Source organism: Anser cygnoides, chromosome 3, assembly GCF_040182565.1.
Source record: "Anser cygnoides isolate HZ-2024a breed goose chromosome 3, Taihu_goose_T2T_genome, whole genome shotgun sequence".
NCBI lineage: Eukaryota > Metazoa > Chordata > Aves > Anseriformes > Anatidae > Anser > Anser cygnoides.
Genome location: NC_089875.1, coordinates 90,261,321 through 90,287,194, shown reverse-complemented (window position 1 = coordinate 90,287,194; position 25,874 = coordinate 90,261,321). Strand labels below are relative to the sequence as shown.

General features: G+C 38.7%; 2 protein-coding genes across 6 annotated transcripts; one reads left to right on the top strand and one right to left on the bottom strand.

The window, feature by feature from the left end:
* Positions 1–766: 766 nt before the first annotated feature.
* DDX43 (DEAD-box helicase 43) lies at positions 767–24,679 on the top strand. 4 transcript variants are annotated; one of them, XR_001203700.3, is made up of 17 exons: positions 767–1,178; positions 1,754–1,809; positions 2,208–2,325; positions 3,667–3,774; positions 4,316–4,397; positions 5,884–6,040; positions 6,136–6,254; positions 6,497–6,607; positions 7,875–8,016; positions 9,899–9,999; positions 10,620–10,707; positions 12,479–12,606; positions 14,066–14,175; positions 14,877–15,015; positions 15,104–15,153; positions 15,812–15,899; positions 17,383–17,518. XR_001203700.3 is itself a non-coding variant. In XM_066994668.1 (17 exons), exons 1-16 carry the CDS (start codon positions 821–823, stop codon positions 17,488–17,490), a joined length of 2,013 nt encoding a protein of 670 aa, XP_066850769.1. In that variant the 5' UTR covers positions 770–820; the 3' UTR covers positions 17,491–17,518; positions 24,541–24,679. The 4 variants fall into 4 exon arrangements, 3 of the variants coding, with proteins under 3 accessions (XP_066850769.1, XP_066850768.1, XP_013027599.3); XM_066994668.1 differs by lacking the exon at positions 15,104–15,153 and adding an exon at positions 24,541–24,679 and having other exon boundaries at positions 770–1,178; XM_066994667.1 differs by lacking the exon at positions 15,104–15,153 and adding an exon at positions 17,845–18,520 and having other exon boundaries at positions 771–1,178.
* CGAS (cyclic GMP-AMP synthase) lies at positions 18,665–25,782 on the bottom strand. 2 transcript variants are annotated; one of them, XM_066994673.1, is made up of 5 exons: positions 25,715–25,782; positions 25,289–25,508; positions 24,456–24,701; positions 23,004–23,106; positions 18,665–21,358 (listed from the first exon to the last, which is right to left on the bottom strand). In XM_066994673.1, the coding sequence occupies exons 2-5, from the start codon at positions 25,479–25,481 to the stop codon at positions 21,016–21,018; spliced, it is 885 nt and encodes a 294-aa protein (XP_066850774.1). In that variant the 5' UTR covers positions 25,482–25,508; positions 25,715–25,782; the 3' UTR covers positions 18,665–21,015. The 2 variants fall into 2 exon arrangements, with proteins under 2 accessions (XP_066850774.1, XP_066850773.1); XM_066994672.1 differs by having other exon boundaries at positions 25,590–25,746.
* Between the last annotated feature and the right edge of the window lie 92 nt (positions 25,783–25,874).

Genomic DNA, 25,874 nt, shown 5'->3' with positions numbered 1-25,874 from the left:
TTATATTATTCCTTTGGCTTTTTTGTAATTTTTAATTAAATAGACCAAAATACCACAAAGGAAATTTAGTAGTACAAAATGTGAGCAAACCAGTCTGCCATGCCCAGTTTCTGGTCACTGTTTACAGCAGAGTTTATGTAAGCTCTGGATGTTTCAACACCTCTGTGAGGACGTTTGGGAGGCATTATTGCCTTTCCTGCTAGATAAGAGGGATTTATTCAGGATTGGAAGTTGGGGCCCGTGTGAGGAGCAGGGTCCCTCTGGAAGGCCCATCAGCTGCAACCTGAGGCTCATGAGGGGCTCTGTCCTCTGGGCTAGAGCACAAAAGCTGCTCTACACCCCAACCGCAGCCTGCCTTCCTCACACAGTTCCTGTTGCAGTTCTACTGCGGAGAAAATTTGCATTAAATGTTACTTTTTAGGATTTTTTTTAAAACTTTTTTATTGTGAGAGTAACCAAACACTTGAACAGTCTGCCCAGAGAGGCGGCGGAACCTCTCTGCTCGGGGGCACGCAGAAGCAGCCCACACTAGCCCTGTCAGAGCAGGCATCTGTCAACCCGCTCAGCGTCACAGGAGCCGCCACAGCTCCCTCAACCACCACCCCCCCCAACTGCCACCAACGGCCAACTGAGGGCAGAGCGCTGCGTGGGCGGGTCCTCACCCTCTGCGAGGGCAGCCATAGGTTCTCCCGCCTCCGCGCCGCTCCGAGCAGCCAATCACTGCTCGCAGAGCCCCTGGCTCCTGCCAATCAGCGCGCCCACAGCCTGAAGCTCGGCGAGGCCCGCCACGCGTGCCGCGGGGTCCGCCGGGAGCGCCGCCATGTCGGACTGGGAGGCGAGCAGCGATGAGGAGGCGGCACAGCCGCCGCCATTTTGTGCGGTTGACGCCGCGCCCCTGAGGCAGCCGCCGGCGCCCGCCCGCGCCTCTGTGAAGGGCGCAGGGGGACGAAGGAGCTCTGAGGCGGCAGCCAGGGCTGGGGGAGAAGAGTGGGAGCCTCGAGATGTGGGAAGCTCCCGAGGCGCGGGGCAGGCGGCGCGGTGGCGCCCGCAGGGAGCCGCCAGCGGCAGGTCTCGGGCCGGCACGCCGCCCCTCTGCTTCTTCATCAGCAACGCTCAGGTCGGGGCGCTGATAGGTAATAACGGCCGCACGCCGGCCCCGGGGGGCTTGGGGCGTCCAGGTAAGTGGGTGGGGAGGAGGGGAGGTCCGGCTGTGGAGTGTGGAGGGGTTTGTTGGTGTGGGCAGCCCTCAACGTTGCTGCCGGCCGTGTTCTCTGCCTGAGAAGGGCCACAGGACCCTGCGGCCCATGGCATCTATCTCCCATGGACACAATGGGATGCTTGTGTGGGGTAAGGGCTGAATCAGGGAGTTCTTCACTCACTTAAGAGAGCTGAGGTTTTTTACCTTAAACAGGTTGGGTTGATATCCATTTCGTTCAGCCAGCAGATCATAAGTAGGATGAAGCCCCTTTCTGTTCACGTGGAGCAGTGGTGGCTCATTCTTGAGCTGATTTTGCTGCTTTCTCTCTTCATTTGACATGCTTTTGTTTTCCTGTCCCTGTCGGTTGACTGACAAAAAAAGCAGCCTGTCTTTTCCTACCAGTTCTGTATCATAAGTTCTTCTGTTTATGATTGTCTGCTGTCTTACAAAGATTTTGGGTTTTGGTCAAAAACAAAATACTTACAGTTAGAACTTAGTTTTGACGGTGTGGCTTGTATTGCAGATATTAGAGATTTTTTTTTTTCTTTGTAACAGGTCGAGGAGGAACTAAAATAAGAGAGCTTGAGGACTCTTCGGGTTCTAGGATACAGGTATAGTTTGTTGTGTATCATTCAGGCTAGGGCTCTATCAGGGAAATACTTGCTTTTGCTTCAGTGTAAACCGGAGTTTCTATAGGAAGTTGAAAGATGTTGCAGTTCACTAATAATTGCTTTTACGAGAACGGGTAAAAAGGAGGATGAATTGAGGGAGTAACTTGACTGTATGTGAAAGTAGGAAAAGTTTACTGTCTTTATGTTTGCATGTTGTTTTTTGTTTTTGTTTTCCCTGAAGTATGCAGGTTTTCTTTTCTTTTTAAAAGGGAATTAAAGAGCTTTTCCTGGGAAGAGAAGTTTAATTCAAAAAAAATCAAAGATTGTTTTCAGTATGTATTTTTATGTAATGCCTGTCCTTAAAGTATTAAAAACTCAATGAGGTTTTACGAACTCAGGTTGTAAAGGGAGCCTTGGAAGCTGAAGTGAAGATCTTTGGCAGTGCTGCTGTGCAAAATAAAGCCAAGATGTTGATTGATGGTGCAGTCGCAAACTGTGGACAAAACAGCACTAGAGGTGGGACTGAGAAATGTAATAAGTGTGTTATGGGGGGGGAGGGGGAAAATAAGAGTATAGATTGTCTTTCCATGTATTTGTAGTTTGGTAGCGTGTGTGTATTATTTATGTTGTTAGTATTTTACCAAAGTAAAAGGATTTTAACCTTGATCTTGGATAATGGTATACCACCTTTTTAAAACAGATGTCAGGGACTATGAGCAGTTTCACTCCTTGAACTGATGGACTTCTGTGAATATCTCTTCTTGGGCATTTCCAACAATTTTAATAAATGTTATATTGCTTGGTTTATTGCATCACAAGTTCAAGCCCCCCCCCCCCCCCCCCCAGAATCCAGATATTTGTTCTAGCATAAGTTCTAATGTAGTAGCTGTGCAGTGATGAAATTCAGTAAGCTTTTATAAACATAGGTTATAAAGCAAACATGCTGATTGCAGCCTGAGACTGACTTATTAATCCTTTCATGGGAAGTTAGCATTTAAGGTTTAATGTTGCACATCATGCGTCATTTTACTAGCCTTTTGTCTGTTACATGGATGACCGTAATACTGTAATGACTGTATTTTGAGTTATTGCTTCAGTTACTGGTATTTATCTTGCTTAACTGTACAGTAAGCCCTCAGGGGCAAGAACCACATCCAGAGTGGTTACTCTGAGGCACAGATGAGGAAGAAAAGATCTGAGAATTACGCTCCAGCACTAGAATAAAGAATGGAGTAGTTGTGAGTGCCCCAGAGGTAGACTGGCATGTTTCTTTCAAGAGGCTGGGATTACATAATACTTTCTCTGTGTGTGGCTGTGGTGTTTTCCCCTGTATTTCCTGCTTTTCCACAAATTGTGTTGCCATTTATATCTGCAGTATAAAAATTCTCAAGAGTTGTTGACCTCATCAAAAAAGGGACATAGCGTGTGATTATACTGAAGCTTTATCTTGGTGACATTGGATGCTTTAGAAGTAAAACTTGCTCTTATAGCTGTTGAAAATAACTGTCTGCATATCATCTGCCTGGTTTGTGCTTTTCAGAAGTCCGCTGCTCAACAAGTTTTCTTTATAGCTACAGAAGCAGCATTTTGGAGCCTGTCTTTTCAACATCTTTAGCTACTTAAAGTAATGCTTCTCTTCTTACCTGAAGTGTATTTGTACAGGTTCTTCTGTCAGTGCTTCAGTCCAAGACCTAACGAAGAGCTCTCTTTAAGTGCTTTGTGTCTATTCAAAGTCACATAAGAGGTCTTGTAATACAGAAGGAAAAGGTCTATTTGTTTTTCGATTGCACAGATCAAAAGATTGCGTAGATCCAATAGATTGCATCAAACAGCAGTGTTTTGATACTAACTCTACAGGAAAAACCTTGGATGTTATCCAGCCTGAAAATTCACCAAAAAAAGCAGTGATTAACTGGGCCTCTCTTCGAGAAAACAGAGCTAAATATGAGGCTATGAAGTGGGCAGGTTAGTTTTAAAATTTTGATCTTTGCTTGTTTACGTGTGATAGATGTGTTGAATGTGCAAATATTTTAAATATTTTCTGGAAGTAACTGGGTTTTTCAGTGTCCAAATTAATTAAGTATTTGCAGTGAAGTGAGCATGTCAGCATTTTTTGGAACAGTCATGGAGGACACTAGTCACTGTGTGAGGGGTCTCTAGTTACTACTAAATTTATATTTTTACGTAAGCCTTTGAAAGTGCTGTAGTTTTGGAGTTGATTGTAGGAGAAATCTGAAAAGTGTTAAAAAATACTATGTATATTCGTAGAAATTATTTTAGAGCTTGAAACATAGGGAAGTGGTGCTTCTGCAGGTATTTAAGGATTTCTGTTCGCCTTCAGTTTTGCTTGAATGACCATGGTCTACCACTGTTTTTGACTAGTCTTCTAGTAAAAGGCATAGAGTATTTGGATTTGGGATTTTCATCTTAAGCTTTAACAGATTTATCCTAAACGTGCAACATTTTTTTACTGACTTTTAAGTTTACTTTCTTGTGATTGCTTAAGACTTGCCTCCAATTGAGAAAAACTTCTACAAAGAATCATTGAGGACTGCATCTATGTCACAGAAAGAAGTGGAACTGTGGCGGTAAGATCACTTCTGTAGGGAATCGCACTTGGCAAGCTACTTAAGGTATAAAACCTATAGAGTGGGTGGTGAAATACTGAGACAATTTTTAGTGTTAGTGTCTGGTAGTAATTTAGCTCTTAGGAACTATTAGAAATTAAACAATAACTAGCAGATATTTTTCCAAGCAACTAATAATACCTCAACTTACGGGATTGACCGTTTCTCTGAAGTGTTTTATCTGGTTAACTTTCAGAGGGTGGTAACAATTGAGACCATTCATTGTCTTTTAGATGTTTGTTTGCATTTCATGAGACAGCTTATTCAAGTTTTCTAGGTTCTTCCAAATTGTCGTATTCATGTGGTAACTACCACTTGGCTTCCACTTTTTTTTCCATACATTTTACCATCTTCAGAAGAAATTTCAACATCGATAACTGTTGTTTTTTCTGTCTATCTTGTCTTTACAAGTACATAGAAAAGCAGATCATCTGTTTCAAGTAATTCTGATCGGGCCCTGGTAGTAGTTTCAGAGCTTCTTAGTAGTTCTAATAAAGCTGGTGAATGTCTTTTGATTCATATTAACTTGAAGCACCTTTCATTGTTTTTGCATGGCATCTGTTTTTCTCTTGCGTGCCTCCTGGAGAAACCTTTTTACAATGAGCGAATTGACACCTGTTTCCTTAAGTGTTACTGTCAGAACTAGTCAGGAGCAACAGAACATAGGTTCAGAATATGCACTGAGGAATAGCACTCGTGTTATAAACAAAGGAATGTTTTTCATCTAATCCATTAACTTAAGAAACAAAGGCATTGAAAAAGTGTATCTTTGCAAACATCAGAGCTTGAATTACTCATTGTTTCTGAACCTACTCACACCTTGAAGTAAAACTTGCATATTGGAATCTTCAGAAGAGGGCTGGAATGAAGATACAATACTGATATACATTTACACCTTAATTGGCTGGGGACCTCAAGACTATTTTGTATGTAGCTTTTTGAGTGCTCTTTTTGGGTGTTACCTTACTGAGCACCTTTTTACTAACCTGTTTCATTTTTATTTTCTAGAGTACGCAGGGGGCTGCTCTGAAAGTATATCAGGAAGGCTTGAGCCAGAATATAGGGTTCTGACAAAGAAGCTCAACCCATTCCTATGAGTTGTCTTTGGGTATAAGAACTCGTAACAGCTCTTAATTTGTAATACAGTATAACAGGTCTGATATGACCAGCCTGCAGCCCATGTTAATATCCATATATAGCTTCAAATCATTCACACTTAAAGAGTAACTATGAGAATAACTCATGGACTAACCACGAATCCTACAGGAGAGGTTTTTCTGTAGTGAGGCTTTCTTGAAAGTTAAAAGAACAGTTATATACAACATAAAGCATTTACTCAGTGTTCCAGGCATTTTAGGAAAAAATGTCAGAAAGGCAGAGTCTTTTGTGTTAGCTTTGCTTCTACAGATAGATTTTAAAGCTATTGCACTTCTCTAATTTTATACAGGAAAGAAAATAATAACATAATATGTGATGACTTAAAAGAAGGCGAAAAGCGTTGCGTTCCCAATCCTGTTTGTAAATTTGAAGATGTATTTGAGGATTATCCTGATATCATGGCTAATATAAGAAAAACTGGTTTTCAGAAACCTACACCAATTCAGGTACTTGTTCAAAATTCAGGTACTTGTTCAATTTTGATGATGCTAACTGAACCTTAAGAGAAAAATACATTTAAGTATTTGTTGTTTTATGTTAGTCCCAGGCGTGGCCAATCATACTCCAAGGAATTGATCTTATTGGCATAGCACAGACTGGTACCGGGAAGACATTAGCTTACTTAATGCCTGGATTCATTCATTTGGATTCACAACCAATGTAAGGACCATTCACGTGTCTGAGTTGTTTGTTTGTGGATACTTCTTTTTCTGAAATGATGGCTATCTAGTCAAAAATAATAAACTTGGAAAACATACCAGACTTAAAACATAAACTCCATTATGTCACAATGACAGGATGCAGCTGTGTACTGAAAGTTTTGAGAACATTATTTAAAAAAGTTTTGATGTCAGATGTTGTCTAGCCTCATACACCCACATTCTAAAGATGCTTTGTTGCAGATCCAGAGATCAACGTGGAGGGCCGGGAATGTTAGTCCTAGCTCCCACTCGAGAGCTAGCACTTCAAGTAGAGGCAGAGTGTTTGAAGTACACATACAAAGGAATTAAAAGGTAACCTTCCTTCTTACTTAAGTAACTTTTTTATCGCTTGGGGCTTATTTCACCTCATAAAATAATTGCATTTGTTAAGGAAAGTCAGGGAAGGGTGCTAAATGAATAGTTCATATTTTGTCAGTTTCTAGGATGCCTGTTTGGCTACTCTCATAATGAAAATCTTAAATATACTGTTGTTTTCTGTGTTGCAACTTCATTGCATCTTGTCCTTTGCATATGGACAGCTGAGCAGTGTCTGGCTGCGGCATGTCATCATGCACCTCCAACCTTTTGACCGTTTTGGTAGCAGCCAGCTGGACTTGCTTCAGTCTGGATGTCTTTCTTGTATTTGAGGCAGGGGTACAAAAACTGGGTATGGTGCTGGAGGTGTGGTCTCATGAGTACCAAATAAAGGGGAATGAGTTCTCTCAAGCTGCTGGCTTCCTTCTGTGTAGTACACAGCTGGCTTTCTTTACTCTAGGGTTATGTTGCCAATTGTTCAGTTCCTTGCCCACCCAAGTCTTCTCTGCAGAGTCATCTTCCAGCACGTGGGCCCCCAGCCATGGGGTTCTTCCGCCCCCATCTTGGCTTTTGCTAAACTTCATGAGATTCCTGTCAGCCCAATTTTCCAGCCTTTAGTTGTCCTTCTTAGTAACTGCACTTCCTTTGTAGCACATTAACTGCTTCCCTAGTTTGGTTTCATCCACAAACCTGCTTGTCTTCATTTAAGCTATTAAACAGACATTGCTATATTCTGAAACCTGCTTCTGGGGTTCACTGATAGCCTGGTAGAGCATTCAGTCTTGTAGCCATCAAATATATAAGTATGTATTCTGCTTCCTTTCTCCCAAAAAAAGTTTAACAGAATGTGTTAAGTTTCTGTGTGAGCCTAAAACCTTACTGAATGCACTGATTGGTTTAACAGCAAAACACAAGACTTCTGAAGGTATTCGTTAGAAAATAATGCATCCTTTTCTAATATTCAGCTGGCTTTGGTGTGGATATTTTAAGGTCAACCCAAAATGTGCTTAATAGCCATCTTTCCTTCCTTTCACGATTCCCTCTACTGCAGTTTCAGCAGAAAGCTGTTGCTGTGCGTTTGAGGTGGGATCATTCAATGTTGAACACGTTATTTATGGTGAATCTGTCAGTCGCACCTATTGTATTCCTTCATTTTGATAATGAGATAATACTTCTGTAATACGAAGCAACGTTGTGGTACTTATTTGAGAGAGATTCAGTTGAACCTTAATACTCTACTTCTGTAAATCATTTTGTTTTTTAGTATTTGCATATATGGTGGCGGGGACCGTAAAGGACAGATAAACATGGTTACCAAAGGTGTGGATATTGTCATTGCTACTCCTGGGAGACTGAATGATCTTCAAATGAACAACTTCATAAATTTGAAGAGCATAACGTACTTGGCAAGTAGCTGATACAGAATAAGTAATGCACCAGCCGGGAAATGGTTGATTTAGTGTGAATTCAGGGTTTACTTTAGCTTCCTTTAAATTTTCTGAATCTTAGTTAAAACACTGAGATCGGTTTTGGAGGGGTGGTTCATGCTCAATGTGATGGTGTTGTAGAAATGGGATATGTTGTAGACATAGGATATTCTCTAGAGGGGGAAAAAAAGGCTTCTAGCACAGTAAGCATTTTAAAGATGATAAATTATTGCCTCATAAATCATATTGGCCATTTCAGAGTTCATCTTACGAAGATCAGTTATTAATAGATGAAATACCTTCACTAAGTTGTCTTTTTACTTTTCTTTTAAACAATGCTAATGACTTAAGTTCTTAGAACTTGTGTGGCGAGAGCCAGTGTCACAAACTGATACCTGAATGTTTGGGTGACCCACTTTTTATCTTAGTGGGAAAACAGCTATGCTAATGTTGTTACAGATCCTTATGTTGTGCTAATGTTGTTACAGATCCTTATGTTTTCATTTCATTCTTGCTTTGTGACACACAATTGATAAGCAGGAGGAAACAAGGCCTGAAAATCTGCTCTCAATACTATATAACATTTGTAATCTTTCTATAACAAGGGAAAGTATAGCCAAACTACAATACAAGGCTTTGCAAAGCATAGTGTGAGACTGAAATCAGATGCTTCAATATGTGCACAATACGCTATAGTATGATATTAAGAAAAACAACTATCAAGCTGTAAAGTATGACGTAAAGCAGAAGAAACCATTTGTTGTTATACCACTAGCAGTTGCGTATCTTCAGCAGATTGAAACAAGGACAATATTTTGAAAAGTGGTTAATATCTCATGCCTTTCCCTTTCTGGAAATGCTCTGCTTCTTTAGGTCCCATTTGAAAATGCTCTTTTTTGACTGTTACCTAATATTTTACTTTGTATCTTCTTGTACTTTCTAATATGTCTTCTGTTTCAGCAGTTTCATTGCCAATTCTTAGCCCACAAATAATGTAAACTTGCAGCCTTATTTCAGATAAAAGAGAGGAATATTAGATTTCCAAGTTATCACCTTAGATGAAAACACCTTAGATGAAGAATGCTCTTTATTAAAGAGCTTTATTTACGATTTGTATTTAAAGATATTGATGAGCTTTCCGAATGTTCCCCACGTGGACTGGGCATTTGCTGGTGTGATGTAATTGTTTCCCAGAGGACTTCAAGGGCCAGAGACTGGGTTATAGCTATAACTTTTGGTGTACATCTTTTTGGTGTTGTTTTTCCCACATTTTCAGAGATGGTTAGAATTAATTATATTTGGATGTAGGCAGTACACAAGGTGAACTGGAAGTATGAGAATTTTGTCATCTTGCCTGACAGAATCAAGCTAGTTCAAACGTTGACTCAGATCAACCAATCAGGTTGCTGTTTATTTGTGATTTCTGAAGAAATTCTGGGAAATTGTCATATGTCCTCTTGCTTGTTTATAGTGCGTATGTCCCTTGAAGATTCCATTCTGTTTTGCCATATTAATTATAAGTTGGTATTCTTTTTTTCAGTAATTTTAGTTGTTTTATTCCCCCCTCCCCCCAAAATCAGTGTTTCAAAAATAATTAAAAAAAAAAAAAAACTTGAAGCATGGTCCCTTCTTCGTTGGCTTTGAGTATTCTTAAAGGTGATACAGATTATTCTTGTTCTGCCTGCAAATGAAATGGAAAAGATTTAAAGAAAACTGAAGAGATGAAACAAGTTGAACAGGCTTTGCAATGAATTAGAGTGGATTCTGAAATTAAAACAGTTACCAGTAAAATTATCTCTTATAAAATGTCTTGCTGAAACGTTACCTAAGGAACTAGACCTAAACACCTTGTTCTAAGCAGGTTTTAGATGAGGCTGACAGAATGTTGGATATGGGATTTGAACCTCAGATAATGAAGATCCTAATAGACGTGCGGCCTGACAGACAAACCGTTATGACAAGGTATGTAAACATAGCAGTACTTAATACTTGAACACCTTAACTTGTTCAGTAACTTTAAGTTTACCTTGGGGAAAAAAAAAGTCAGTTTTATTAAAAATTTTATTAACGTACCAAGGAAATGGTATCATTTTTTTTCCTAATTTTGTATTTGGTGCTAATGAATCTTTTGACAACTTGACTTATATTTCTTCTTCTCTTACTGCTGTTTTACATCAACTGTAGAAACAACTGTGTTCTTCCCAAAAATGAACTATCCAAAAAGGAAGGTGGCCAGGGAATGCTGTTATCATGAGTATTTTGAAATAGAGCTACTGTTTCAGAGAGAAAAAACAGTCTAAAAGCTTGCTAATTAGAAATCATTGAACTACTAAACGCACTTTTGGCTTTATTAGAAAGGATACATAACTGTTACCCATACTTTTAATTTAGGAAGTTAACTTGAAAGCAGATTGTTATTTACTATTAACATCTTAAAGTGATTTCTAAATGCTGTGTGAGCTCACTACTGTTAAAGTATAATCAAATGTCTCACTGGTATATAAGAAAAGGGGAGTGATGAAATTAACAAATTGGAGAAGACTTTGCCCTGTATTCTAACGTTTTGTCGTCTTCCCGTTCAGTGCTACTTGGCCTGATGGTGTTCGTCGCCTAGCAAAATCCTATTTGAAAAATCCTATGATTGTATATGTTGGCACTCTTGATTTAGCTGTAAGTTTTCTTGTTCTTTTGTTTTGAAGAAATTACAGTTAAACAAGGATTTCTTTTTACTTGTAACTGTATGTAAGTAAATGCATAAAACCTTAAAATCAATCCAAACTTAAAAATCATTTTATTCTTTTAAAGCTTCATTAAAAGTTTAGAAAGAACCTTAAAAAAAAAAAAACTGTTTCCATAACAAGATCTAGAAGTCCTAGACTTTCAGTAGAAGTTACAGGGAATAAAGATCAGTGAAATACTTGTTGCATTTGAAAATTGTATTTTGCAGTGCCTCGTGTTTTTGCCTGAACCCTTGTTTTTGCAGCTGCCTTTTCTGTTCAGCGAATTCATGTTCCTTACTTCTCCCTCTGAAGGTCTTTCTTCTCACATGTACAGATCCTCATCCAGATCTGTGTCTCAACTGCTTTCTCAAAGAGAGTAGAAGCTCTGTATTAAACTCCTGGAGGCCACTTGTCTAGGGCAAAAATATATTCATTTCAGTAAGAACTGTCTTTGCAAAACTTAAAATGTATAGATGTAGATGTATGCTAGTCATGGTTGTGCAGCTACCAATAGTTGACTTAAGCAGTTCTTAAGCAGAATTTACAGAAACGTTACTTGTTCCAAGTTCTCCTACATCCTGGCACAGAGATTTGTTTGGTTTTTAAATTACAAAAGTTTCATTTTCAGTTCCACTTTTTAGCCATGGGCAACGAAAAAAAATAATATCCAGTATGCTTTTAGACAAGAGGAAAATGTACTTTTCATCTGTTCTGTTGGGAACTATGCTTTTGTCAAAGGACATTACTCGTCAAAGACAGGATTGTCATCTGACAGATAACAGCTGTTGAAGCTCTTGTCTAATGCATTCATCTCTTTCATAGGGGGTCTCTTCAGCTGAAGAGGTGACTTCTGAAGGGGTGGAGGGGGGAGGTTTCCCACATGGAATCTTTTTTTTTAGTGGATTGATTGATCAATTCTTGCCACCACTTTATGATGCAGTGCCACAAGAATGTCCAGACCTTTATGCCACTTAAATAGAATTATAGAATATCCCAAGTTGGAAGGGACCCAAAAGGCTCATTAGGTTCAACACCAGACTCTACACAGGACCACCCAAAAATGAAACCATCTGTCTGAGAGAGTTAATCCAAGCACTTCTTGAACTCTGGCACGCTTGGCATTGTCCCCACTTCCTTGGGGAGCCCATTCCAGTGTCCAACCACCCCCTCGTTTCCTAATAGCCAATCTGAACCTCTCTTGATACGGCCTCGTGCCATTTCCTCGCACGTAGTATACATCAGATATTCTATGGTAACCTTCAATGGAGTAAAGCTTTTATTAAAAAGTTGTAGTTGGAAGAATTGTCAGTATTGATCACCACAAATAGTTGACAGAACCTTCTTTAAAAGCTTCTTGATTTCAAGATGACAATTGTTCCAACTTGCTCTGGATTGACTTAACATATATTCAAATTATTAATTAAAAAAAAAAAACTGCTTCAATCTGCTCTTTGCTAATGTTAGGAATACTTCACTTCACTAGTCTGCTGATCTGTACCCTCTGAATCTTTGCAATAATTTGATAAAACTGCTTAGAGATCAGTAAAATTGATTTCTAAGCAAAAAGAAACAAAAATAAATTTGCATCATTTGAATTCCAAACTGATACGCATTCTAGTTTTTAAAAGGTTTTGTTGTCATATTGCTAGTTTTATTATATGGGAATAAAAATACACTTTTCAAATGTGTTTCTAAGTAAAATCCTTCTTGTTGTTTAACAGGCAGTAAATACAGTAAAACAGAGAGTTGTTGTTACCACCGAGGAGGAGAAGAGAGCTTTCATGAACAGCTTCATTGACTCAATGAAACCAAAAGATAAGGTCATCATTTTTGTGGGAAAGAAACTCATGTATGTAATTATTTCCCTGTATTACTTCTTTTTCTTTCCTACCAGAGGTGTTCTTAGTTCAGATGATTATCAAGTGTAACAGCTCTTGTCAGTAGTTTGCTGGAAATGTTTATGCCTCCAGACTGTTTCGACTAGTACTTCTTACCCTTTTTAATATTAATAGTGGTGGTGGGAAATCTAAATTTCACACGTTTGAAGTAGGTGTTAAGGTTTTTAGTGACATGTCAATATGACTTGATGTTTAATTGCATATGTAGCTGGTGCAGACAAGACCTATTTGTCATTGCACCATACCTGAGCCTTTCTGGTGAATGATGCAAAAATCCCTTTCTGTTTCTTCTTTTGATACAAGAAAGTGAGATAAAACTTCGTAGTTTGGTATCCTCCCATTTCTTGAAGAGCTGGATCTAATTTTACTATATTACGCTTGTAATTTTTCTTTTTTTGTTCTTTAAGAAAGTTTTTGCTGCAGATGTGGAGCAGAACCTAAAGCCAAAAGCTTTTTCTCAGGAAAAATTAGTTGTTAAAACAGCTCTTGCCTGTCACTGTTCAGTTTGTTTGTGTAACTGGAAGGTTCTAGGCCTGACAGCAACTACTACCCTTAGGGGCTTTTGTGGAAGGTTTTCCTCTGAATAGATCTAAGCTTTTATGTGAAAGATTCTCTTGAACATTCAGTGTGGGCAACTTCTGATTCTTGCTTCCAGGTGGTAAGTTTTGCTCTTCTAGCTGTTAAGCATGTAAGTAAACTTTGACAGGTGTCTAGAAGGGCTTCAGACTTCTGACTAAAACTGTACTGATGAACAGGTTTTATTTTTTTCTAAAATCAGAAACGCTGTTCTGAGATACTTTACTGATGAAAAAGGAGAAAAATCTAAGGAAGTCTTTGCTTGTGAAGACATTCTTTATGGGAGAGGATTAGCTGATGTGGTAGGAAAAAAAGTCTAACTGCTGAAGTACTGCGTTTCAGCAATCATAAAAACTCAAGTGAATACTTGTATGCATTGCAATCATGGTGGATTTATGTAAAATTGGAAAGCTCTTCCTTGAAGTAACTACAGAGTGATTTTTTTTATACTTCAGTTTGTTCATTGTACATACAAGGCACATCGTACCTGGTGACATCTTCTGTACCTTAACAGTGTAGTTGAGTGATATCCTGGTTGAGACTTTTTGGCTGCATAGGTGTCTGTCTTTGCTTTCCAGATTCAGTGTTTCTATCGAAGGTCTCTTCTGGTAAGAAAGACAGAGAAGGGCTTGAAATAAAAACATATAAAGGAATAAAAACCTTGGTTGGGAATATTCTGTGCTTCTTTCTATGCTGTTTTATAATAATGTCACCTGATTTAGGTAGGCTTTTGTCCTGTCTTACACATTCAGATGTTGTTGGCAAATTGGTATCTTTGTTATCAATCTAGATGCTGCATGCTTTCAAAAGAACCATTGTTTTATTTCATCTTAGAGCTGATGACTTAGCAAGTGACTTTGGTCTCCAGGGAATTCCAGTACAGTCTCTTCATGGTAACAGAGAGCAGTGTGATCGAGAACAGGCTTTAGATGACTTCAAGACAGGTAGGCTTATACCTAAACTGACGCTAAACAAGCCAGTACTTTTAAAGTTTATCATGTGCAGAATCTTTTTTTTTTGTGCACTATCTCTTCACTACAGAAATGAAAAGACTAGAGCTCTGAAGGGTATATGGTTACTTTGTTAATCTGGCACAAAAAAAAACAGCAAGCAAAAAGTGATTCCTCATAAATAAAACTTAAAATGTTTAAGAGTTAAATAATTTGTCTTATTTTTTGAAGTCTCCGGTAAATTCAATATGTTAGCCTAAATAACTGTAAATTTAAGTGTCAGATGGTGGAGTTTCTCAGTTCTCTTGATCCAGTAGGATCGATTATACTTTGGGATTATGTGATCAGATGCTAATAAAGCTAAGAATAGTGCTGTGATAAGGATGCCAGATAAACAAATAGTTGTTAAGGCTTCTGTTTTGTTGTGTGTTTTTTTTTTTTTTGTAATATCAGCTAGACATATTTTTTGGTTTACCTGCACCTTGTTGTTCTACTTGTCATTTTACTAGTATTTCTATTTCACATTTTGGGTGCTTACTTACCAACTAGTATTGAAGCAGCGCAATGTGAGGTGCACCAAGTATGTATTTCCTTTATATGTTGAGAACAGGAGTATTATACACTAGGAAACCAATAGGCTAGAGCGTGTTTTTGTATATTCCATAAAATCAAATTTTCCTTCTGCTCTACTTTAGGCAGAGTCAGAATCCTGGTAGCTACAGACTTAGCATCCCGGGGCCTTGATGTGCATGATATTACTCATGTTTTTAACTTTGACTTCCCTCGTAATATTGAAGAATATGTTCATAGAGTTGGTCGTACTGGAAGAGCAGGGTAAGTGTCTACAAGAAAACAGTAATATCTTATTGATCGATGTCAATATTTTATGCATTGCATAGATGTTTCTCTTGTTAAATTCTAGAGCTGCAAGTGATACAGAATGGGCGAGTGAAGCTTCTAGAATATACCAAAGTATGTTTTATGTTTTGAAATACGTTCATTAAATTTCAAGCAAACAAGCTTTCCAATTTTCTGTTTTTTTCAATTAAGTAGTTGGGATTGAAAGATGTTTGAAAACTAATTTAAATGTGGGGAAGACTTAAAGTGGAAAACAGCTTCTGTATAGATATTCTGAAATCATCTTCCTCGTTTGTGTCTTCGGGAGCTGCTGAGTTGTTTAATTTCCTAGGCAGCCAACTGGGGGCAGGAGGGAGGGCAGGCAACTTCAAGTTTTCAGCCTATCATGGTGGTATACCTAGCTAGTCATTAGGACTTTCAAATGCTGCTTTCCCAGACTGGAATAAATGTGATTCATTTCCGTGTGTGTACATATTTTAATTAAGATCCTAATGTATGTCTCTTCATTCTTAAATATGTTCTTCATGCCAAATTTATTGTCTGCAATACCTAAATTAGTTGTGTCTTTGCTACATTTTATCTAAGTTGCTATATTCTGACCTTTATAAAGTTACTTTGTCATGTGCGTAGCAATTTCTCTAGCCAATTTAACCTAAAAGTTTGTAAATACTGCCTGCAGTTGAATTTCTTACTGTATATCAATAAGAAAAAAAAATAGCAGCATAGGTATCTCTTGTTTTGAACATCAACATTTATTTTGTTCCTTGTCTAGACGTACTGGGGAGGCAATAACACTTGTCACGAAGAAAGATTGGAAGGTTGCATCTGAACTGATTGATATTCTAGAAAGAGCAAACCAAGTAAGAAAAAACCTTAATGAGTAATATTTATATTGGTTCTGGGTTACCACCTGAAACAATTCACGGTGATAGCCTACTTACACTTTTCTTGATGAGTGTCTGTAGTGTCTTGAGGAAAAAAAACTAGATACTTAAATATCTATTGTCCTGGATTTTACCTTAGAGATATTTCTCAGAAAAGAGCCAGGAAATTCAATAGCAACCTTCTGCATCCAAAGAAAAAGTTACTATCACATGCACCCGTAAAAGTCTGCAGGATAATAGGATTTATTTTATTCCTTAGTATTTTATTCCATTTCTATTTCACTTCTGGACACATGTTCCAGGAACAAACCAGTGTTCGTTTGACAGTATAAATATCAGAAGAAGCTTAACTGCTTTTCAGCTTCTCGTGTACAGTTATCACAACTGTCTACTATTCCAAGCTGTATTTCTTGTAGATGTTTGTAAGTAGTATGAGAAGTAGGAGTAAATTTGACTTCTTTTAAAAGAACCACGCTTCTCTTTATGCTGTCCAGGATATTGGCTGGCTTTCTGGGCTGCAAGCGCCCATTGCCAGCTCATGTTGACCTTTGTATTATCAACACCCCCAGGTCCTTCTCCTCAGGGCTGCCCTCAATCCACTCTCCGCCCAGCCTGTATTTGTGCTTGGCCTGACTTAGGCCCTGACTTATACGCAGCATCTTGCCCTTGGCCTTGTTGAACCTCATGAGGTTCACACAGACCCACCTCTCGAGCCTGTCCAGGTCCCTCTGGATGACATCCCTTCCCTCCAGCGTATCAACCACACCATTCTGCTTAGTGTCCTCCACAAACTTGCTGAGGGTGCATTTGATCCCACTGTCCACGTCAACAACAAAGATGTTAAACAGCACCAGTCCCAATACCTGAGGAACACCACTCACCATTGGACATATGGACATTGAGCTGTTGACCACAACTCTTCAGTGTGACCATCCAGCCAATTCCTTACCTACCGAGTGGTCCATTCATCAGGTCCACGCCTCTCCGATTAGTCAAGGCTACCGTGTGACAGCATCGTATGCTTTGCCTGAGCCTGGGTATATGATGTCAGTTGCTCTTCCCTTTTCCACCAACACTAACCCCACTGTAGAAGGATGACTTGCAATATGCATGCTATTATATCTTAATGGTACTGAAAATGTTTTTCAGCTGTTCATCATTGCTAGATGATGCATTTCTATCTAACACAAATGTTTTAATTAGCTGTTTATAAGTTGCCATTAGATATGGTGATGCTGGCATATTGAAAATTCACATAACACTGCTGATTATTTTTCAGTATGTTCTCACGTAACAGACTTTTTAACTACGCATCTCTACAGAAAAGTTAATCTAAAAAGGTGGCAGAAGCCAGATAAATAACAAAATCTAGTTCAGGAACACAAGTTACATATTTTTAAAGTCTAAAAGTTTAGAATTTCTTAAAACTAAGCTTGCTCTTGTGATATGTTCTTATCAGGTAGTTCCTGATGAGCTTATTTCAATGGCAGAAAGATACAAAAAATTTCAAATGGAAAAAGACATGGAACGGGATATACGAAGACCTCAAAGAAAACCCCTGAACTAACTGTAATCCATGGAAGGTACAAAACAAAGTAAGTGATTATAGTTCGTCTTAGCGTTAGCATCTATGCACTTGAATTTAGATTTTTTTCTCAGTTATTTTCTGTATCTGTTCCATTTTAAATAGTGTTTTTTAAAAATGCCTTAGAAAAGAAAAATGGGGTTACATTTATATACAAACAAATCTAGTTTTGTGCTTTGACACTATTTTGACTTCAATCTTGGGAAAGTTAATGTTATTTCTTGTGTGATGTGCACAACTTCTAAAGTCATTATATGATGGTTAAAATCAAATATTGTGGGTTTAGTTTTTCAACTGTATGTATTACTAACAAAATCGTTTTCCTTTTATTTTCAGAGAACTGGGTTAGTGAATGTAAGCAGTGTTTGTCAGTCTGACTTCAAAATACTGTACTTTCACACTGATATGCCACATCTGCAGGGCATGCAAAAGTATTTCAGAGAATAACTTAACTATTTGAAAACTGCTCTGTTTTCAGTAACTGATGTTTGCCCAAGTGAGTATTTTATTTCCAAGCTAACACTAAAGGTCATTTTTGTTGAGACTTGTCTCAAGCTTTTTTTTTTTTTTTGAGAGAGAGGTCTGCATTTCCTCCAAATGGGAGAGGGCATAACAAGAAGCATGTATTCATGGCTAGATGAAAAAAGCAGCTTCAGTGTTTCTGCTCTGGGGGGTAATTGTCTAGTTAAGGAAGAAGTGCACGGTTTACTAGAGTGATGTTAACAAAGTCAATAAAGAGCATCTTAGGGAAATACACCTTTGAAGGTCAGCTTCCTTTCAGATAAAGTTGATTCGTATTTTATGCTTGGAGGTCAGGTTCTGTCCTCGCTACTGTTAATGGTAACGGGGCATGTTTTCACTCTTCGGAAGTTTCTTGGAAGGGGCTATTCCTGTACAAATGATACTTGGTCTGAACTTGTGTTTACTCAGGTCATGTGAGTAACTGGAAAATTAATAAACTGAATCTAGCGAGATGAGTGTTTTAGTAAGGTTATTCTCTAAAAGTTCTTCCCTTTCCTCTTCTTTATTTGTTAATAATTGATGTGAAATCTGGGCTTTATTTTAGCCTGTAGGTATTTTGTCTTCAAAAAGTAGGGTAAAAATACAGACTTGCCTTGGCTCTTTTAAAAACTACATGTTTTTTTTTAAAAAAAAAAAAAAAGCAGCTCTAAAATGCTGTGTATTTATCATCTGCAAGATTTTAGTACTAGGAAATGTCATGGTCCTTTTTTCCTAACATAAGAAAACTGACCTGAATTCTGTCCAACTCTGAGAGTGTCAGATTCAGGCTACGTTTTGGTTTTGAAAACCTTTTAAAGGAAGACTCCTTCCTCCTTGATAATGGACTGAAAAGGTAGTTTTTTTCTACAAGAATCTCCACACAGATGTTCATTGGCACAAAACTTCTGTGTTGGATAATGATTGCTTCCCTTCCGAAGTCCAGTGAAAAGGCTAATTTCCAAAGCAATTCTGAAGACTCAGAAGGATGAGTTACTTCAGGAATGTAATATGATTTTGATACTGTATTCTCTTTTTGCTCACTAATGCCAATGATTGCCCTCTGCAGAGCTCTTCGTACACCCATTTGACCTGGAGAAGTAGTTCACTTTTATGTCAAAGTAATTTCAGTGACTTTTACGATTCAGCTTTTTTTTTCTTTTTGAAAGCAGGAGTGTATTCTGGATGTTCTGCAATGGATTTTAATTTTAAATAAAATTGTCATTTTTCACTTTTAACTATCCTGTCATGGGTGCCTTTATATTTGGGATCATAATTACACCTGTGAAATTGACTATTGCAAATTCTTATATATGTTCCTTGTATAACTTGATAGTTTGCAGGTGAAATCTGCATATGGATAGGGAAGATAAATACAGTTGCAATCAAAAAGGGGTGGGGGGGGTGGAAGGTAACTACCTGGCCAGCAGGTGTACAGAGACTCTTACAGTGAGCTCGAAGGATTCCATGACACACAAGGACTTAGGAATCTTTGTTTATTAAAGATTGCTACTTTATTATAAATTAACGCAAATCACTACTAGCAATAATACTATGATTAATAAGGGAAAGCTTTTATCCATCTCTAATTATATTAGAGTTATTACTAAGGCACAAGTGTTTGTATATATATGTAACAAATACTAAGGATACAGTACTAATTAACAGTAGCAGCAATTAGAAGCAGAAAGGCAATTTGAGGTAGGAAAGTCAGTACTACAGCAGCAGAGTGATATGTATCATCAACCAGAACCCCCAGGTGCCTTTCTGTGAGGCTGCTCTTCAGCCTCATCCCCCAGCTACAAAGGACTACGAAGCTGGTGAAGGGTCTGGAACACGAGTCCTACGAGGAACAGCTGAGGGAACTGGGGTGGTTTAGTCTGGAGAAGAGGAGGCTCAGGGGAGACTTTATTGCTCTCTGCAACTACCTGAAAGGAAAGTAGGGGAGCTGGGCCTCTTCTCACTGGTAACTACTGATAGGACTAGAGGGAACGGCCTCAAGTTCTGCTGGGGAGGTTCAGATAGGAAACTAAGAGACATTCTTTCTCAGAAAGAGCAGTCAGGCATTGGGATGGGTTGCCCAGGGAGGTGGTGCAGTCACCATCCCGGGGGGTGTTTAAGGAAAGGTTGGACATGGTGCTTACACACATGGCTTAGTGGGTGACCACATGATCTTGAAGGTCTTTTCCAACCTTGAAGATTCTATGCAAACAGATATATCCAGGATTGCCATGTCCCAGGTGCCAAATCTGGCACTTGCTCTTACTGAACTTCATGTGGTTGGTGATTGCCCAGCTCTCTAATCAAGATCTCTCTGCAAGGCCTCTCTACCCTCAAGGGAGCAACAGCTCCTTCTAGCTCCTCCATCATCAGCGAACTCAGTGTGCATGCAAGTCCTGTGTCCAAATCATTTATAAAAACATTGAAGAGAACTGACCCTCTCACTAGAGAAAAGAGGCCAACACCCTCCTCACTGCAGCCTCCTTTCAGGTAGTTGTAGAGTGATGAGGTCTCCCCTCAGAAGTCCTGTCTTCCAGTCCCTTCACCAGCTTCATTGCTCTTCTCCTCACATGCTCAAGCAGCTCAGTTTCTTGTAGGACATATATATGTGTATATTATGTACATATATATGCACCCATCTATGTAATGTAAATATACATAACATATGTACAGGTGTAACAACGGTAACCGAGGAGGGACTGGTGTGAGCTATTCAGCCACGCTTCCGGGATGTCCTTCGTTCCCAGGCTGTTATTAGGCTGAAGGTCAAGTTCTCAAGCTGGCAGGTGTTTTCTCCTCTGTTTCGCAGTGTCAGGATTTTTCACATTACAGTCAGGTTACCTTCATAACTGTCTCCATCAAATATTAATTAAAATTTCCAGTTTCTTCTAAGGGATTTTGTTTTTCGATAGTATCAAACTACTGAGATGTAGCTTTAGGTGTTAAACATGTTTTACAGTATGCAAATCTACATGATTTGCTTTCAGGTAATTACTGTAAATAACTTTTTTAATATTCCTGCTGAAATATTGGGAATCCGTTGTTCAGTTGGTAGTTTATTTGTCTGGAAAGGAAATTGCTGCTTGCTTTGTCATCCAGGCTGAGCAAGTTGTATTGGGGAATAAAAAAGTGCGGCAGCTGAGAATCTTGCAAACAACGCAGAAAATACCCTAGAAAATTCTGAAAACAGTGTTCCAGGTTTTCGTACTGCCAATCTGTGTCATTTGGCCAAATGACACACGAGTGGAAAAAGGCAGTTTTGACATGATAAGAACAAAATTTTTCTAATTCTTTCGCATGTTTCATTTTAAGTTTCTCTAGAAGATACTTCAGAAGTTTGAGACAATCTTTCCTGTTAAATAAATAAGAGCTTATTAGGTACCTTCTACGTAGTCAGTTCTAAACATCTATTTTGGATATTTAAATACACATTATTTATGAAAGAAAATTCCAGCACATTCCAAGTATAAATACAGGCTGGGTGGAGAATGGATTGAGAGCAGCCCTGAGGAGGAGGACCTGGGGGTGTTGGTTGAAAAGCTTGACATGACCTGGCAGCGGGCACTTGCAGCCCAGAAGGCCAGTCGTATCCTGGGCTGCATCAAAAGCAGCGTGGCCAGCAGGTCAACGGAGGTGATTGTCCCCCTCTGCTCTGCTCTTGTGAGACCCCACCTGGAGTGCTGCATTCAGCTCTGGGGCCCCCAGCACAAAAAAGGGCATGGAAGTATTAGAACGAGCCCAGAGGAGGGCCACAAAGATGATCACTGGGCTGGAGCACCTCTCCTACGAAGACAGGCTGAGGGAGCTGGGGTTGGTCAGAGAGGCTAGACTTAAATTAGATACAGGAAAGAAGTTCTTTTCAATGAGTGTGGTGAGGCACTGGAACAGATTACCCAGAGAAGCTGTGGATGCCCCATCCCTGGAGGTGTTCAAGGCCAGGTTGGATGGGGCTTTGAGCAACCTGGTCTAGTGGGAGGTGTCCCTGCCCCTGGCAGGGGAGTTGGAATAAGATGCATTAAGATCCCTTCCAACCCAAACCATTCTATGATTCTATAAAATAAAAATTCTATTAAATAAAAATATTCTTACTCTAAAGGAATATTTTCAATAAAATTTTAAAATCAGTGCAGCAATAAGGTGGATAACCCTAGAAGTATAATAGAATCGTAGCACTGTGCTTGCATGGTAGTGTCCCTGCTGCAGATACTGCTACCAGTATAACGTGAACTTGGAGCACTGCTGAAGATTAAAGATGGACTTTGAGCTTGGATTTACACTGAAGGCAGCACCACTGCCTTCCTGTGGTACTCTGTGAGTTGAAGAGGTGTAGTTCAATTCATTGCTAGGCAAGGACATAGCATGTCTGATACTACTTATAAAGCAAAGATAAGGAGTTCTGTATTAGTTCTCTTGTGACTTTCTTGATTCTGTGCAGGATAAAATCAAGTAAACTACCAAGTGGTTTTGCCATAAAATAGGTTCTGCAGCTGATGCAATTTTTTTCTCTTCAGAGAAATGTGGGAACCAGATTTTACTAGAGTGAAAAATCACATTTATTGATCCTGATCCCATTCAGCAGTTCTTTCCTCAACATCATCTAACAAATTGCCTTGCCATGAACTGTAATTTGCTTACAAAGCTCAGAAAGCTGAGTCATCAGATTTTTGAGCTAATTTTTCTAAATAGGACTGACTTTAGGAAAGATTACTTGGCAAGTCAGATCTCTTTGCTTTGAAAGGCATCTGGAACATAAATCTGCAATGTGATTTGTTTCCAGCTCTCTTTAAGTAAATGCAAGTCAGACATTCAACGAGTACCTGCAAGCTTGTACTACTCAAGAACAGTGATGCAAGAATTAATGCTTAAAATTTTTATTCTTGCTCCCTGTTAAGAATAATTACTCCGAGACCAAATTCTTAAATGTTAAACTGAAACAGTGCTGGGCAATATTAAGGCTCAAACTAGCTTAAAGTAAAATATTACTGTGAAATACCAACCTACAACATTTTGCTCCATCGGTTTCACAGCATGTCTTTATGCTGCCATGGTTGTTCATCATGGCCTTTTCAATATGTGAGAAAGAGAGTCGCCAGGTGTTTCCTAAAGTGGAGTACAAGATTGATAAATGATTACACAGCAGTAAATATGGGTATAACTAGAAAAAAAATAGAAAAAAAAGACATTTAAAACTGACTGAATTTAAAATATCAACAATTTCTTTGCACCTAAAAAAATAATTCAGCAGTTACTAAAATGAGTTAACTCCTTAATTGCCGAGCACTCCATACAAATAAAATTGTAATGTTACAGGCCCTAGTTAATTGCCTGGATGCTTTCATTATATTCTCAAGGATATTTGGCTTCAGTTTTTAAAATTAAGCTTGATTCTGAACTTTCTGCCATTTGTTGAACATCATATGGGGAATAATTGCACTACTTACAGAAATCTACCACCTCTCAATTTCTGTTCTGTATTATTGGCCTTATTGCTTAACCATTTTGGTTTTGAGTAAACAAATCTTGATGATTGGTTTAAATTTCTTAGTGCAAGTAATCCACTTTTGAGTTTGTCTCTGGTAACTGTTGAAAAGCATTTACTTTTGTTGTTCTGGTAATGTTTCTGAAAACAATGATCAGTACAGCTCAGCCCCTCATTTCTAAAACACCAACACTCGTTTTTGTCTTCCTCACTTAAGTTACAATGTTTCCCTACCTGTTTGGTTTGATTACTATTTGCATTTAATTTTCAATGAGAAAGAGCCCAGTAAAGCAGTGGTGAGCTATTTGGCATTGTTAAGATAGGTATCCTAACTTAAAAAAATACCAAGCTGCCAGAACTCTTTTTGCTGAAAACATCAATTCTCTTAATACAACGCCAAGTTGAGATGTTTCTGCAAACTAATGTAGGCTTGGTGTAACAGTCCTCTAGGAAAAAAAAATAATAATAGCAGTCATGTTGCAGCCATATTAGATTTCAATGAGAAATAACGTATCATGCTAAAAAAGTATAGTTTGCTTCCTGCAGAAGTACAGAACTTCTAAGTGCCCTTTACAGGGATGTTCTCTGTCTTTTTAGAAATCGCCTTAATTTATTTTCCTTATAAATGCGTGGATGTTGCTGTTTAATGCAGCACTAGCACAGGGAAAATACATATGCCTGTATTTGATTTAACAGATTGAATATAATACTGTTAAAATCTGTTACTGTACAGTCTGCAAAGCAGTTTTGTCTTTAGATTTCAGCACAGGACAAGCAGTGTTGCAAATCTGATGTTTTAAAGAAGGGTTTCAAAGATGATCTGGCTACATCCAGGATATATTAAAGGTCTTTGTACCTTGATGGCAGAATACTGAACAGAATTTGGATACCTTTTTTATGACATTTATAAGCGATCGAGTTGTAGAGAAGACATTCCTTAACTTAGGCTTATTGTATGTATTTGAGGTACCTGTTAGAACCTTTTCTTTTTTGTTTTGCTTGGCTACTAAATAAATGGGTTTATTTCTGAGCTCTCTCCTGACTTTTCTTCCTAGCCACCGTTCAATGTTGAGGCCGTCCTGAGTGCTGAGAGGCCAGCTCTGCTGAACTTCCAAAGCCAAGATGATGTCCACTGATATTTCTGCTGAAGACTTTTTGATCAGTAGAGTTATTGCAGGACTTCCAGCCTTCATTCTTTTCACAGTTACTTCCACATCTAGTAACAAAAATATATATATATATTTTTTTCATGTTAGAAGAAGCATTTTTTGAAGATAAGGTGTTCACTGAACAGGAATTTATAATCAGTCAAAAGTCTCAGGTGCTTTATCCTATAGGATTTGTGAAATGCATATGGATTTTTAAAACATTAAGGAGGCCAGTTGAGGTCTCCATCTACAAAATAAGGAAAACTTCTCTTGAACTGATGTTGCTTTTTTTTTTTTTAAAGTATTTTTGACGCTATTTGAGATGTCTTCTGTAGACATAGCAATGCTTTCCAATGAACTGTTTCACTATGGAAGACATTTAGACTGAAGTGATTTGGCCATGACATAGCAGAAGGCTTTTCAGAAAAAGAACACCCTAAAAGGGGATACATCTTACAGACAGATATGAAATAGTAATAGCTAATGAGGTAGTTTAATTCATTTTGCTACCAGTTCAGCAAATAGTCCTTTGTATAGGGCAGAGAGGTTCAAAACACGTAGGTTTTGTAGGCAGTGCTACACATGGGATAAGAGACCTTAAGATACAACTGCATTTTTTGCATTGCTGTGTGAAACTTGTTCACTCAGTACTTACCCTTAATGTTTTTTACTTCTTTAATAATTTTTTTTAGTGCTGTACGCATTTTAATGGCTGATAATTTTCCATCTTCGTCTAAAAACCTGTTCAAATACTTTTCCTTTGGATTTCTTTTGAACGTTAGATAATAATAGGCTCCAGTGTCATCACACTCATCTAGCTGAATTCTCGTGACAGGCATTACAAGCATGATATCAAACTCATTTGGCTCAGATATCTGCAAAGTACAAGAACACCGTATTAAATGTGTGACTTAGGCTTTATTCTCTTTAGGCTTTTACCCTACCTGAGGTTTTACCTGGGAATGCCTTGGTGTGTTTGCCACGTCTGGCGTGAAATAGGAGCTTATTTCTGGCGGACTGGCATTACAGGATTGCTGTGGAGAACAGCAATGTCCTGACGTTACTCCCTTTTTCAACTTACTGAGTTTTTAAGACAGTTTTGGGATTCCTACACTGCTCTAAGTGCCAGGTGAGTTCTCAGCGGTCTCCCTTTTGCACTCAGGAACCAGCTGCGAGGAAACAAAACGCGTTGCCATGCCTGGAGCTGCGTTGGGAGCCGTCCCCCGGTGCTGAGGGCCGGC

Bases quoted from the DNA above. Each gene is read 5' to 3' on its own strand.
- DDX43 (XM_066994668.1), top strand. From the start codon at position 821: ATGTCGGACTGGGAGGCGAGCAGCGATGAGGAGGCGGCACAGCCGCCG. The intron at 6,608-7,874 runs GTAACCTTCCTT...TTTGTTTTTTAG, and splicing joins ACATACAAAGGAATTAAAAG to TATTTGCATATATGGTGGCG. The intron at 15,016-15,811 runs GTAAGTGTCTAC...TTCCTTGTCTAG, and splicing joins GGTCGTACTGGAAGAGCAGG to ACGTACTGGGGAGGCAATAA.
- CGAS (XM_066994673.1), bottom strand. From the start codon at position 25,481: ATGCTTGTAATGCCTGTCACGAGAATTCAGCTAGATGAGTGTGATGAC. The intron at 24,702-25,288 runs GTAAGTACTGAG...TTTTGTTACTAG, and splicing joins AGAAGTAAAAAACATTAAGG to ATGTGGAAGTAACTGTGAAA. The intron at 23,107-24,455 runs GTACCTCAAATA...ACTCCACTTTAG, and splicing joins AAAAGAAAAGGTTCTAACAG to GAAACACCTGGCGACTCTCT.